Below are 16328 nucleotides of genomic sequence, written 5' to 3' on the forward strand. Positions count from 1 at the left end.
TGCTTCCTTTGGGCCTCTCTCTATAAACTAGCTGGACCTTTTTGTCCCTAACCTAGAGTTGTGCCCTGCTCAATTTGGTTTATGTGTCCAGTCACTTTCTCTCATAAACAGGCTCTGTCTTTAAAGAAGAGCATATTTGTAGAAAATATATGAAAATAATGAGTTCTTGGATGACCACACCACTGTTGTTTTTTCTGTATCCAGGCACAGGTTGTTGGTGTATTTGTTTTAATACACTCTTACAACCTGACACATGGGCAAGTTTTTCGCAGATTCATCGGTCATTCTGAGATACATTCACTCAAATTTCCACACAGGATCGATCTTCTCTTCTGAGGGTAAATAATTATTGGGGATTTTTTGTTTCTATGGCATTTTAAGTCTGTGTTCCCTTTTCACTTTCAAAAGTTTCCACCCCAAAGCTTTTATCAGGCACATGTTTTAATGCTATTCATAAATTTTCCAATCACTCATATTCTTGAGAGATATTTTTTCTTCTTCTCTCCTAGTCAGTCTGCTTCATTTCCAGTATGTGTCTTGGATGCAAAGATAAACTGGAAATTGATTTTGCAGAACCATCTGTTGATATCTTACACAGATATCAATTGACCTGATCTCTTGCAGATAAGTTTGAGTTCTTACTTAGGATAGGCTAATTACGTGGGCAATATCAATGTAAAATTGATACTATTTTTAAGATGGAGAGGAAATGCAAACTATTCTATTAGGCAATCTTATTTGGCCGTTTATAATACTAGCTGTTCAGTTTTAAAGTGGGCAATGTGCCACCAGAACAGATGGGTTCGTGACAGAACTTGAACAGGCATCAAGTTTGGTAATTGTGCTAGATGAACATCCAAAAATATGGAAGTCTGAGGACCTCAAGTTCCTATTGTTAAATTGAAATAGCATTGATATTTCTCCTAAGCATCTGAACATTGAAAATTGCAACTTCATTGTTGTATACTTAAAATTTTGCCTTTGAGAATCTATTGTCATTACCTAAAGCTTCCATGGAGGATGACTTCTATAGACCTTATTAACAAAGTATAATATTATTTGAAACAAACTTCTTAGTTTATTGTTAATAGAGAAAAATAATAATCTTCAGATGTTTCTGTTTAAAGTCATTCAACTTAAATTTCTTTTCAGGTTTTTCCCATGCTACAGAAAGACTGGACTTTCTGTTTTTGCCTAAGTGTTCTTTCTTTTCTGAAAAAAACTAAATATTATAGTGTCTACAAATAAAAATTAAGGCAAACCTTTGGTTATCTGTATAAAAAAAATTAATAACAAAATGGAAAATATAAATAATTGATTATCTGGAAATATTTTATTTGAATTTATATGTGTGCTTACATTTATGATTAAAGGGCTGTAACTGATAATCTAATATTGTATAATACCTTGGGAGAAGCAGACACAGTAGAAGCAAGAAAAACTTAGATTTCATAGCATCTTCCTGCTGAGAACTCATGATGTAAACAGCTATTTATGTTTAGGGGCAACTTCATGTATTATTCTCCGGCTTGTCAAATTCTTCTGTTAAGAATCCTCAATTACGTTATCACAAGCCATATTTAACAAATCATGCCCCCACATTTTAAAAAATTTCCCATGTTGAACAGACTGTGAAAACTGGATTTACTTTTAATCATATATGTGTTGTGTATTTATGTATTATACATATTTCTTCACTGCATTTTAAGCATACAATTGAAAACTCTTAAGCTTTGCTAATATGCTTTGCCATGTTTCCATTTTGCCAATCATGCTGTTCTGTGGCAAACAGGTTTGAGTAAGTATGATTTCATATTATGTATCCCTCAAATTCATTTTACATATTATCTTAATTTGCTTTGCGGTCACCTGAGTGTTAGGTAAGCTAAACTATATACGAAAGTCAGTGAAAGCTAGACAAATCATTCTACAAAAGCTAGCTATTTACCATTCACAAAATATGTATTGAGAATCTACAATGTCCCAGGCTCATTTCTAGGTGCTTGGTAAATATCCATGAACAAAAATTGCTAAACTCCTTGTCACATTTTGCTTCTCACTGTTTAGTTTCATTATGTGCATAATTTAGGCTTCCCCTCCTACAGATAACTGAAAATTGCTTTTAAGTGGAAAATGGAGTAATTTGAAATATTATTAATGCAGGAGAGGAGTCACTCACAATTTTTGTGGACAAGCGGAAGCTGAGCAAACGATCTGAAGGAAGTGACTCCAGCACCAATAGCTCTTCTGTCACACTGGAGACGCTGCATCAACTAGCTGCTTCCTATTTCATTGACAGAGATAGCACCCTTAGGAGACTTCACCACATTCAAATTGCATCCACTGCCATAAAGGTATGAAGGTGTTTACCCTAAAATTACATCATTCCATTGTTTTACCTATGTCTAAAATGTATTTCTATATATTTGCATGTCCTAATTTTTAAAATTATGTTATAAAATTATTTTTAACAGTTCCATTTGTTTTGATTTATGTAACATATTTAACACAAAATTGTATGTACTTTGATGCAGTGTCACTTGATAACTGGGCAAGGTTTTTTACGGCCAAGTATAAATTAAAATGCACTTGACTTGTATAAGTAGTGCACAGACTCCCTCACAAGGTGGACATCAGGAGAACTTCATTTTAATAACACTGGCTTCTTTTGTAATCCTTCATTGTTCCGGTTTGCTAATGCTGCTGGAATGCAAAATACCGGAAATGTATTGGCTTTTATAAAGGGGGTTTATTTGGTTACAAAGTTACAGCCTGGAGGGTATGAAAATGTCCAAATTAAGGTATCAACACAAGAATGCCTTCACCAAAGGAAGGCCAATGGTGTCTGGAAAACCTCTGCTAGCTGGGAAGGCATGTGGCTGGCATCTGCTGATTCTGGTTTGTGTTTCAGCTCCTCTCTCAGCTCCTGTGCATTCTTCAAAGTGTTGGTCTTGGGGCATTTTGTCCTCTCTTAGTTTCTCAGGAGCAAATACTGGGCTAGCATTTCCAGAGTGTTAGCAAAAATCTGCTTTCAGTGGCCAGCTACAAAAATTTCACTCTCAGCTGCTCTCAGCTCCTGTTTGTCAGCTCTTTTATAGGACTCCAGTGATTAACTCAAGACCCATCATGAATGGGCAGGGTCCATATGTCCATGGAAATAATTTAATCAAACTTTTCACCCACAATTGGTTGAGTCACATCTGCATGGAAACACTCAATCAAAGGATTCCAGCCTAATCAACATTAATACATCTGCCCCCATAAGATTGCATTAAAGAACATGGCTTTTTCTGGGGAACATAATGTATCCAAACTGGCACATTCAAAGTTTAATATATGTGTTTGAATACATTATCCTGAGAAGGGGCTTTAGGCTCAAAGTGGTCCATGGAAAAAAAAAAAAAAAAAAAAAAAAAAAAGAAATGTAAAGGAGTCCTGGTTAGGGCATATCTGCATATCTGCCCCCCCACCGCCAGCAATGTTTTAAAGATACAATTAAGAAGTACAAGTGCTTAGCTACAAAAATCCTAGAAGTTAAGATACACCATAATCTAGAATCAGTGGGTTAACTCCATGTGCGCAATAAAATCCTTTGCCTTTGTTTGTACTTTACCAACACTGAGGAAAAAAAAAGGGAAAATAATGGAGCATTCATTTTCTCCAGGAAAAAAAAGGAAGAAAGAAAGAGGCTATAATCTCCCAAACAATAGAATTTTTAGACATATTTCTTTTGTAGGTCAGGTCAGCATGTTATTGTGTTTGGCCAGAGACCATTGCAAAACTAACAGATGACACAACATAGTGTGATCTTAGACCAAGGCAGCAAGAACAAAAATTAAATATAAAGAACATTTCAGTGTTTCAAATATAACATTTAATAGATTAAACAAAGCAGTCATGAAGTATGTCATTTTGTTGTTTTGTGAGATTAAAATTAACTTACTACTTGAATATTATGTTGGGAATGCAAGGAGAACTTACTCCAGGGTAAGCTGTTTTATCCAAGATGTATTGGAGAGAATAAAAGGTGATATGGAATTGTCTTTAGCTTAAGGGTTATACAAACAATACAGCAAAGTTCAACATATACATCTGCAATATTGTTAATGGATGGGGTTGGGAAAAAGACTTCTGTAGAGTCTTTATCATATTAAACAATGATATTCTGCTTCTGACATGGAGGAATAATGTATTGAGTAAATACATGTACTGGTAAACACTAAATGTCTTAATATTATATGGTAAGTTATAATCCTAGTATAAATAGGATAGATTAAAAATGTAGGCAGCACAAATACAGATGTTTTAGTTAATTTTTAAATATTGTAAGGTAGGATATAGTTAGAAGTGTTTAGCTTAAGTTTGCTCATGAGAAATAGATGTTTTCAGAAGTCAATTTTAATTATATAAGCAGTAACAAATAAACTGTATTTTCTCATAGAAGGTAGTACTTATTATATGGATATTGATTTATTTAGTTCACCACAAATGAAATTATGTAATAGAGTGTTTGAACCCAGAGTAAGAAATATTCATATATAGTTCATATCAAAACTTAATATTTGTAATACTTCTCTCAAAAGAGAATTATATGTAACAAATATACTTTTTAATGGTACAAACAATATTATGCAGACATTCTTTTTATACTCTAGTGATAAAAATGGGAATATGTCTTCATGAAGCTCTAATCTACCTTTGTGAAATAAGGCCCAAAGAAGTGATTTTTATAGGAAGTGGGTGATCTAAGATCAACTCTGGGGAGGAGAAAGGCATAATGTGGAAAATGGGAGAATAAACAGCTTCACTCTGAGGGGGTTACTGGGAATGCCCATTTTCCATTAACCATGGAAAGGAGTTCCAGAGCACATAATAGAAATATTTTAAAGTCTGTGTAGAGTGGGTAGGGATGGGAGGTGTTCCTATTTGTTAAAGCTGCTATTATACAAAATACCAGAAATGGATTGGCTTTTATAAAGAGGATTTATTAGATTACAAATTTACAGTTCTAAGGCCATAAAAGTGTCCAAACTAAAGCATCAACAAGAGGATACCTTCACTGAAGAAACGCCAATGGCGTCCAAAACACCTCTGTCAATGGGGAAGGCACAAGGCTGGTGTCTGCTGGTCATTTGCTCCTGGGTTGCATTTCAGAATGGCTTTCTCCAAAATGTCTCTGAGCTTCTGTCTCTTTTGGCTTCTCTCAACTCTTTGCTTGGTTCTCCTGGGTCATTTCTCTTTAAGCATCTGGAGGTTCCTCTCTTCACTTTTCTGGGGCAAACTCTGGGCTTCATCTCTCAGCTTAGTATTTCCAAACATCCTTCTGTCTACATCTCCCAGCATCTCCAAGAATCTGGGTCTGAGTTGGCTCTTAGCTTGTCTCCAAAATGTCTATCTCAAAGGACTTCATGATCTAATTAAGACCCACCCTGAATGGGTGGGGTAATACCTCCTTGGAAATAATCTCATCAAAAGATCTCACCTACAGTTGGGTTGTCCATATCTCCATGGAAACAACCTAATCAAAAGGTTTCACCTTAATCAAAAGACTACTAAGTCTGCCCTCTTAAGATTGCATTAAACAATATGGCTTTTGTGGGGAGCATAATAGACTCAAACCAGTACAGGAAGGAAGACTGGGACTTTAGATCAGGGAGAGAAAACAGAAGTAGTATGGATGTGATACAGGGGTGGATTATGAACAGAAATCCATTTCTTGTGCTGTAACTGAGGAAAACAGGAAGAGAAGTATGTGTGCTAGTTGGCAACAACGGGGCTAAGAATATTGTCACTGAAGTCCACGCAAATGTGAGGTACAGGAGTGGGAGAGAGAATAAAGTAAGCAGATTTTTTTGAGATTTATTTTATGCCTGAACAGCGTTCCCTTTCTAGGCAGTTGTTATTTAAAGTGGATGGTGATTCTCAGGCCCAGAATCAGCTGCAGGCTGGGTTATTTTGAAGGTTCCAGAGAAGGGCCCTATGCTAGAGTTTGCAAACACATGTGTTCAAGTGAAAATGAAATCATACACCTGATATCCACTTCAGGTCTAAGGCTCCTTGAATTACATGCAGACTTTTATGTGCCTGTGCATTTTTCTGGGGAGACTGTTTTAATTTTCATTACTTATCAAAGTGTCCATGCACAGAAAAAATGTGTCTGTCCTCAAAGATAAAGCTGTCTAACATTGCAAATGCAGAGTTGTAAATTGAGTATGAGAGAATGGGTGGGGGAGGGGGAGGGTAAGTGAGCTACAATGGCATTAAATTTCTGAAATCATATATGGTTGAATAAATAAGTCAATGCAAAGTGCTTTTGTAATGTCTTGAAATCAGGAGCTTGATTCTTTTACTAAATCCCTAACGGTTCAAATGCATTGCTTTTGCATTTTAAAGACTCAAATTAAGTGTAGCAAGATCCACAATTTCTTTGATTGGGTAGTAGGCATTTAATTAATTAATAAAAGTTGGATGAAGTTGTCTCTTGAGTCGCACAAATTAGAAGACAGAAAGCATACTAAAAAATAAAGTCAAATAAGATCACTGTCAGATGACTGCAAAATATAATTAAAGCTGCAATATAATGCCAGCTTTTATCATGTGAATTCTTGCAAAAACACAAAAGATTTGGGCAATTAGTGTTAACTATGAGCCAGTTTCTAGAAAATGGAATAGAGCAATTGTTTTTGTCTCTTATAATTATGGATATAAATGCAGACTGTAGTTTCATCATCACAACTGTAAATAAAAAATGAGTAAATGCTCATATAGCTTAATTTCCACACTCCTGTAATTAATGGCACTTATATTATTTCCTATATTATTTTTAGTCCAGTAACATGTAAAATATAATATCCAGAACTGGCCATTATTATCAAAAAATTAGTTTCAATTGACTCATTATATAAAAGATCACACTAATGTAATTTAAGCTTATTTCAAAATAGTGTAGTAAACCTTACTTTTTTGTCATTGACAGTGATAGGAAAATCAAAGCATATTGGATATTTGGGGAGAAATTGAAACTATCACCTGAGTTAAAGTATGGCATATGCCTTTTTTTTTGCTTCTCTTTTTTTTAAATTTTTTAATTGAGATTGTTCACATACCATACACTTATCCAAAGATCCAAAGTGTATAATCAGTTGCCCAAGGTACCATCATACAGCTGTGCATCCATCATCACAATTAATTCTTTTTTGAATTTTTAGAACATTTTCATTACTCCAGAAAAGAAATAAAGACAAAAAAGGGAAGCTCAAATTCTGCCATACCCCTAGCTATCCCCCTTCCATCATTGATTCATAGTATTGGTATAGTACATTTGTTACTGTTGATGAAAGAATGTTAAAATACTAACTGTAGTATGTAACTTGCAATAGGTCTATATTTTTTCCCCAAATGCCCCTCTATTATTAACTTCTAGTTATAGTGTCATGCATTTGTTCTTGTTCATGAAAGAGATTTCTAATATTTGTACAGTTAATCACGGACATTGCCCACCACAGGATTCACTGTTTTATACATTCACATCTTTTAACCTCCAACTTTCCTTCTGGAGACATATGTGACTCTGAGGGTCCCCTTTCCACCACATTCACACACCATTCAGCACTGTTAGCTAGTCTCACAATAATATGCTACTGTCACCTCTGTCCATTTCCAAACACTTCAGATCAGCCTAGTTGAACATTCTGCTCATAAGCAACCACTCCCCATTCTTTAGCCTCGTTCTATATCCTGGTGACTTATATTTCGTGTCTATGTGTTTACATATTATAATTAGTTCATATCAGTGAGACTATACAATATTTGTCCTTATATGTCTGACTTATTTCACTCAATGTAGTTTCCTCAAGGTTTCCTCATCAACCCCATTTTTTTAAGATGCTTTTGTTCACACACCATGTATTCTGTCCTAAGTAAACAATCAGTGGTTCCCTGTGTAGTCACGTATTTATGTGTTCACCACCATCACCACTGTCTGTATAAGGACATCTCCATTTTCCACAAAGAAGGTGGAAGAGTCAAAGAAAGTACAGGGACAAAAGAAAAAGAAAAAAGAAAGAGAAAAAATGAAAAAAAAAAAACATGACAGCTAGGAAGCAACAAAAGGAAAGATAGCGTTAAACTAAAGTAGAATAAAGAGTCAGACAACATCACCAATGCCAAGAGTCCCATTACCCTCCCCCATGTCCCCCTCCTACATGCATTTAGCTTTGGTACATTGCCCCTACTATATTAAAGGAAGCATAATACAATGTCTCTGTTAATTATAGTCTCTAGTTTGCATTGATTGTACCCCTCCCCCAATACCACCCTATTTTCAATACCATGCGAGGCTGACACCCATTTGTTCTCCCAGATGTAAAAACATATTTGTATATTTTGTCACAATTGTTGAGCACTCTAGGTTTCACTGAGTTACACAGTCCCAGTCTCCATCTTTCTTCTTTCCCTCTGGTGTCCCACATGCCCCCAACCCTCCTCTCTCAACCACACCCACAGTTGTCTTTGTTCAGTGTACTTACATTGCTGTTCTACCGTCACCCAAAACTGTGCTCCACGCCTCTCACTCCTGTTTTTTCCTATCAGTCTGTAGTGCTCCCTTTAGTATTTCCTGTAGAGCAGGTATCTTGTTCACAAACTCTCTCATTGCCTGTTTGTCAGAAAATATTTTAAACTCTCCCTCATATTTGAAGGACAGTTTTGCTGGATATAGGATTCTTGGTTGGTGGTTTTTCTCTTTCAGTATCTTAAATATGTCACAACACTTCCTTCTTGCTTCCATGATTTCTCCTGAGAAATCCACACATATATTATCAAGCTTCCTTTGTATGTGATGGATCGCTTTTCTGTTGCTGTTTTCAGGATTCTCTGTTTGTCTCTGATGTTTGATAATTTGATTATTAAGTGTCTTGGTGTAGGCCTATTCAGAACTATTCTGTTTGGGGTATGCTGTGCTTCTTGAATCTGTAATTTTATTTCTTTCCTAAGAGATGAGAAATTTTCATTGATTATTTCCTCTATTATTGCTTCTGCCCCTTTTCCCTTCTCCTCCCCCACTGGGACACCCACGACACATACACTCATGCGTCTCATGCTGTCATTCAGTTCCCTGAGAGGTTGCTCATATTTTTCCATTCTTTTCCCCATCTGCTCCCCTGTGTGCAGGATTTCAGGTGTCCTGTTCTCCAGTTCCTGAGTGTTTTCTTCTGCCTCTTGAGATCTGCTGTTGTATGTCTCCGTTGTTTCTTCCATCTCTTGTGTTGTGCCTTTCATTTACATAGATTCTGTCAATTGTTTTTTCAAACTTCTGATTTCTACCTTATGTTCACCCAGTGTTCTCATTATATGCTTCATCTCTTTTGCCATATTTTCCCTAAACTTTTTAAATTGATCTAGCATTAGTTGTTTCAGTTCCTGCATCTCAGTTGAAGCATAAGTTTGTTCCTTTGACTGCACCATAACTTTTGCCCCTCTTATTGTAGTTTGTAGTTTTCTGTTATCTAGGCATCTGGTTTCCTTGGTTACCCCAGTCAGGTTTTCCCAGACCAGAATGGGCTCAGATCTCAGAAGGGGGCAATATTCAGTATCAGGTTTCCCTGAGGGTGTGTCTTAGAAGATTAACACACCCTGTAAAGCCTCTAGCCACTGTGCTTTTCCTAGCCTACCCAGCAGGTGACATCTGTCAGCCTGTTGCTCCTGACTGGTGTAAGGAGGTGTGGCCTGCAGTTTCTCTTTTGGCTGTTTTCCCTCAGGCTCTGCGGTCTGATTCTGAATGGGAGACCGGTAGTAGGGCTGGGTGCCACCTCCTTCTTCTTAGGGAAGATACAGCCACTAGGGAGTGATCTTCAGCATTTAAATAGGTTCATTATCTCTCTGACTCTGCTGTCTCCACCCTTGTCTGGGTCAGAGCACTGCAAACTGAAAATGGCTGCAGATTTCTCCACTGAGACACCCAAGTTGAAGAGAAAAAGTGACAGAAAGTCCCCTTTCAGGGTCAGTCCACAGTCCACTCCCCCTCCAGCTTCACTTGCTGGCCAGAGATAGCACCTGGTCCTCTGGGCTCCCCCTCCCAGTACAGAGAAATCCTCCAGCTCTTTAAGGTCAGTTGTCACTAAAAGCCTCTGACTGCTTGTTGGGGATTTGTAGCTTGTATTGAGCAGTCCATGTTTGTTAATTAAAACCCCAGTTGGAGCTGGACTGAGGTATATTCACTTGTTCAGAGAGTGCTGCTCTCTATCACAGTGAGGCTTTGCAGTTTGGGCTGCCATGGGAGGAGGGGGCTCCTAGCTCGGGTCTACAGTTTTTACTTACAGATTTTATGCTGTGATCTCAGGCATTCCTCCCAATCCAGGTTGGTACATGATATGTGGTCAGTCATGGTTGTCCCCCAGAGGTTATTCCAGATTATTTACTAGTTGTTCCTGGTTGTGTATTAATTGTTACAGGGGTACTAACTTCCACTCCTCTCTTTGCCCTATCATCTTCTATCTTGGCATATGCATTTTTGAAGAGGATTTCCTTAGTAGCTTACATTTAAAAAAATCAGATTATACTAGATTTGGTGGGGTCAGTCAGTTTTCTCTCTCTTCCTTACTTACATATCTTCAGAGGAGTAGAGAGAATTTTATTTTTTTCCTTTTTGATAATTCTTCAAGAACTGTGCAAAAGGTTGGCATACCAGTAAATTCTTTTACAGAACCCTGTTTAAAAATTTTAAACTAAGTAATTATACTTTTCCTTAAATAAATGCTTATATTTTCACTAAATTGTTAGTAATCTTCTAATATTTGTGTGTGTGTGTGTGTGTGTGTGTGTATAATTAGGCAGGGTCTTGGAATTACAATGTTTAGAAATTGTTCCCAATAACTTTAGGAAAATACAGAAAAACGTATATTAAATTTAACTTAAAGTTCAATATTCTAGCTAAAATTTGATCTTCATATAATTTTTTAATGCTGCATAGTTTACCTAAATGTGTTTCAAGTGATGTTGAGAAGAGGCTTCAAAACTTTGATCTCTATTTCTTCAGTTAAAAATAAAATAATTTATATTAAAAACTTCAAAGCTATTTTTTAAAATTATGTAGGCCTGGTACTAATTTTCCAAGAAGCACTTCTGTTAATGAAATTATTTGCCTTTTGAGTGTTAAATCAGTAAAATCTAATAAGTGATTTTAATTTATTTTACTTCTATATATTGAACAGAATTTACTTTAAGGAGACCTAAGATATGAAAATACATATGTAAACCATTCATAATTATTGGAAATTCTATTTCATATATTATTTTCATTTCCAGGAAGAGTCACTTTTTTTCCCTTTTAAATATTAAACTTCCTTAGGGTTTTAAAAGAATGCTTTAATTTACATACAAATGTAATTACTTTTGTACAATGAATGACCTTTAGTATGTTGGACAGTTTTGATCAAATTGACCAAAAATTTGGTCTGAATTTTTTGCTTGTATGTCTATTTACCTGAACCAAATTAATTTAGCAAGTGTATTCAGTGTAAGACTTGATTAACATTGTAAAAGCAAAGTTCCCATAATGATCAAGAATCATATTTTTTATATTATGAACTATCATATAACTGGCAATAATTTTCTGCTTTGTATTATAGATATGTATTTCATGGTGTAATGCCCTTCCTCCTTTTGGCTCACAGGCTTAATTTGCTGTAGGGCAAAAGAGGAACACTGAATTTTTTGTTGCTGTTGTTTTGGTTTTAATAAACTAGATTAAATAGTGGTTGCAATATTTTAAATTAGTTGATTAAAATAATCATTCCTGTTTGAATTAAATCAAGTTTACATAAAACTGGAAATATTTTTAAACCTCTGTTTGTAGTGTTTTTCACTGGGTCTCTTTTATTCAACTCGTCTTTTTCCTGCTCAGTTCCTACTCTAAGATGTTTTCTCTTGTGTCAGGACCTATACCCTTTGACTCTGTCTTGTTTCATTTCTTTTCTGCTATCACACATCTCAGAGGTCATGTTGTCCTCAATCAACAATACATCTTGTACTTATCTTTCATGTGATAAATTACATATAATTTTATTTTCTGCATAAATACCTGTGCAAACTAATTATTACCTCTTTCCCTACAAAGAATATTTGAAACAAAAAACTAGAATAAAAATTAAATAAAGCAAAGTAAGCTAAATAAAAGTAAACAGACCTGCTTATGACCAAGAAAGAGTAACAGAGCCTGAATTCATCCTCCTATCCAAAACAACCTAAATTAATTAAGTGATTGATTTAAAAAGACACAAAATATAGAAAACAATGTTTTCAGGCCGACCATTAGGCAATGGAAGCTGTCTCTGAGGGATGGGAAACAACTGAGGTGAACCCCTGATTCCCTAGCTTACTGACTTGAATCCCCAGGAAGCATTGTAAAGAGAAGTGCATCCAGGGAGAGCCCAAAAGATTCCATAAGTTGAGTAGCTAGAGAGAATAGTTTAGTGAGATCCATGTGGCACTTGTTTGTTGGACAGAGTGAAGAGGGGGGAAACCTATGCAGAGAAAGAACCCTAGAGATCTGCAGGGACTCACCATCAAGTACAGCAGAGTACTCTTCAGTGCAAACAAATGAGGAAACTACCTGAGACCAGGGAAGAAACCACCCTACAGAAATGGAGAACAAATACTATGCTAATACAGGACTGAAAATAAAGTTCCCATCAGCAAGAATGGAAAAACAAATACCTCATAATTCATGGGACATTGGGTAGAATGTGATGGTTAGGTTCATGTGCCAACTTGGCCAGGTGATAGTACCCAGATGTCTGGTCAAGCAAACACTGGCCTAACAATTGCTGTGAGGATGTTTGTGGCTAGTTAATAAACCAACAGGCTGGTTTATTAAATCATCAGTCAATTGACTGCAGCTGTGACTGATGACTCACCAAAGGGCGTGTCTTCCACAATGAGAGAATGCAATTGGCTGGATTTAATCCAATTAATCAGTTGAAGACTTATAAATGAGACAGTTAGAGGACCTTTCCTCCTTCTTCGGCTGCCCAGTGAAGAGTTTCCTGAGGGGTTCATCGAAGATCCCAGTTCATTTCCCGAGGAGTTCTTCAAAGTTGCTGGTTCATTTCCTGAGGAGTTCATTGGACATCTTCCTTGGAATTGACAGTTTGCTGACTGCTTCACAGAATTTGGACTTGTGCATACCCACAGTTGCATGAGTCACTTTTACAAATTTTATAGTCAGAAACACCTCTCATTGATTCTGTTTCCCTAGAGAACCCTAACTAATACACTTAGGAAGGTCTTGTCTTAGGGAATGATTAGCCCTAGATTGAGGATTTCTCTAGAGCCACATACAAAATCTTAAAAGAAAGGTTAAAAAGATTCAAACTGTTTCCAAGTATTGCATCCCAAGATAAATCTCAAGAACATCTATAGGAATACACACATATACAACACCCAACAAGATAAAATTCACAATGTAGGGTAACGAATGAAAATTACCAGGCAATGTAAAAGAAGGAAAACACAATCCACAACTAGGAGAATAATCCAAGGAAATAACAAGGAAAATACATGGCTTTATTATTATTATCACTTAACTCTCTTTAAAAGATAATTTATATCTCTTTAAACAAAACCACAAGTAATACATTATGAGGTTTATGACATATGTAGCATTGAACAATATGACCACAGTAGCATAAAGACCAGGAGGAGAGTAATGGAAATATACACTTTTAATGTTCTTGTACTATAAGTGAAATGATATAATGTAACCTGAAGGGTAGACTGTGATTAAGAGTATACTATGAACCCCTAAAGCAACCACTAAACTAAAAATATAGTTATAGTTGGTAACACAAAAAAAGAGATAAAATAGAATTATTTTTAAATGTTTAATCCAAAAGGGATAGAAAAAGAAGAAACAACAGATGGGAAAAATATAAAACAAATGTCAATTAGATATCAATAATCACATTAAATATAAGCAGTAAACCCCCCCAAATAAAAGGCATGGATTATCACATAGGATTTTTTTTTTTTTTAATACAAGATCCAACTATATGTTGCCTAAAAGAAAAGCAATTGAAATATAAAAAAGCACAAATAGGTTAAAAGTAAAAGGGTGGGAATAGATACACCATGGTAACACTGGAGAGCTATTTTAATGCAAGAAAAGTAGGTTTTAGAAAAGTAATATTACCAAGGATAAAGAAAGTCATTTCATAGTGATAAATTGATCAATTAATAAGAGGAAATAATAATCCTAAATATTTATGCCTGTCCTAGCAGAGTTTCAATATACATGAAACAAAAAAAGAATGATAAAATAGCAAAGAGATATAGAGATATCTGTCATTATAGTCAGATATTTTAATAGCCTTAATTTAACAATTGATAGAAAATATAGACAGAAAATCAACAAGTACATTTAAACAACACTATGAGCCAATATGACCTAATTGATGTTTATAGAACACTTTAACTCAAAACAGTAGAAAACACATTTTTTACAAGTATGCATAGAATGTTTACAAAGATAGACAATGTTTTGTGTCATAAAAGAAGTTTTAATATATTTATAAGGGTTTAAGTCATGCAAAATTTATGTAATGATAAAGAGATATTTGGGAAATCCTGAAATATTTAAAAATTAAGAAACTTCTGAATAACCTGTTTGTCAAGAAGAAATAAAAATAATGTTATTTAGAACTGAATTAAGTGAAACCACAACATATAAAAACCTGTTGAATATTGCCAAGGCAGAACTTAGAGGGGAATTTACAGCAAATAATGTTTTTATTAGAAAAGGAAAAAAAAGTGTTAAATCAATGACCTCAAATTCACCTGTAAGACACTAGAAAAGAGATAAACAAATTAAACCTAAAGTAAGAAGAAGTTTAAAAATATATCACAGTGGAATCAATAAAATAGAAACCAGAAGTAATAGAAAAAAATTAATGAAACCAAAGCCTGCTTTTTTTTTAAGAAGATCAATAAAACTGATAAATATCTAGCCAGGCTTATCAGGATGTAAAATAAAGAATAGACCAATTACCAATATCAGGAAAAAGAATTGTAACATCACTAAAATTTATAGAGATGAAAATATGAATAAAGAAATATAACAAACAACTTTCTGTCTATACATTTGAAGATTAGTGGGCACATTCCTTGAGAGACAAATTTCCAAAGTTCATTTGGGAAGAAATAGCTTGAATAGACTTATACCTATTAAACAATTGATTTTTACTGAAAAACCTTAACTACAAAGAAAACCCCTGACCCATATGAATTTACTGTTGAATTCTAACAAGCATTTTAAAGAATAAATAATACCAATTCTACACAGACTCTTACTGAAGAGGAGTGAATACTACACAAACCATTGTTTTAATATCAGCATTATCTTTATACCAAAATCAGAAAAAGGTATTGCAAGGAGGGGAACAAGCTACCACTCTTTTTCATAAATTTTGATGCAAAGATTTTATACAAATTTTAATCTACCTGATTCCAACAATGTGTAAATAGGATTACACTTCATCACTAATCAGAGTTTAAACCCAGAAATGCAGGGTGAGTTTAATGTTCAAAAATCAGTCAGTGGCATTGATTTTCAACAAGAGAGCCAAATCCCTTGCTCAATTGGGACAGAATGGTGTCTTCAACAGTTGGTGCTGGGAGAACTGGATATCCATATGCAAAAGAATGAATGAGGATTCCTATCTCACACCTTATACAAAAATTGACTCAGGGTAGATCAAGGACATAAATATAAAAAACAGGACTGTAAAACTCCTGGAAGAAAATGTAGAGAAGCATTTTCAAGATCCTGTGGTAGGTGAAGAATTTCTTAGATTTGCCACCCAAAGCATAAGCATTTAAAGAATGGATGAATGGAATGTCCTCAAAACTGAATACTTTTGCATGTCAAAGAACTGCATCAGGAAGGTAAGAAGGTAGCCTACTCAATGGGAGGAAATATTTGGAAACTACACATCCAATAAGGATTTAATATCCAGGATATATAAAGAAATCTTATAACTCAACAATAAAAAAAACAAACAAAGGGCAAAAGACTTGAATAGACATTTTTCCAAAGAAGAGATACAAATGGGTAAAGAGCACATGAAAAGATGCTCAACATCACTAGTTATCAGGGAAATGCAAATCAAAACCAAAATTAGATATCATTTCACACCTAGTAGAACGGTGATTATCAAAAAAAGCAGAAAACTACAAGTGTTGGTGAAGATGTGGAGAAATAAGAACATTTATTCACTAGTGGGAATGTAGAATGGTGCAGCTGTTTTGGAAAGCAGTTTGATGGTTCCTCAGGA

General features: G+C 35.1%; 1 protein-coding gene across 5 annotated transcripts in view; it reads left to right on the forward strand.

Annotated features, from left to right (window-relative positions):
• The window catches only part of BRINP3 (BMP/retinoic acid inducible neural specific 3), a 518616-nt gene that overhangs the window by 250026 nt on the left and 252262 nt on the right, over window positions 1-16328 (forward strand). For all 5 annotated transcript variants that reach the window (XM_037825140.1, XM_037825141.1, XM_037825142.1 and 2 more), the window contains one exon: window positions 2164-2354. In XM_037825140.1, the coding sequence (XP_037681068.1) occupies window positions 2164-2354 (191 nt within the window). The remainder of the gene's footprint in view (window positions 1-2163; window positions 2355-16328) is intronic.

Source organism: Choloepus didactylus, chromosome 2 (genome assembly GCF_015220235.1).
Source record: "Choloepus didactylus isolate mChoDid1 chromosome 2, mChoDid1.pri, whole genome shotgun sequence".
Lineage (NCBI taxonomy): Eukaryota > Metazoa > Chordata > Mammalia > Pilosa > Megalonychidae > Choloepus > Choloepus didactylus.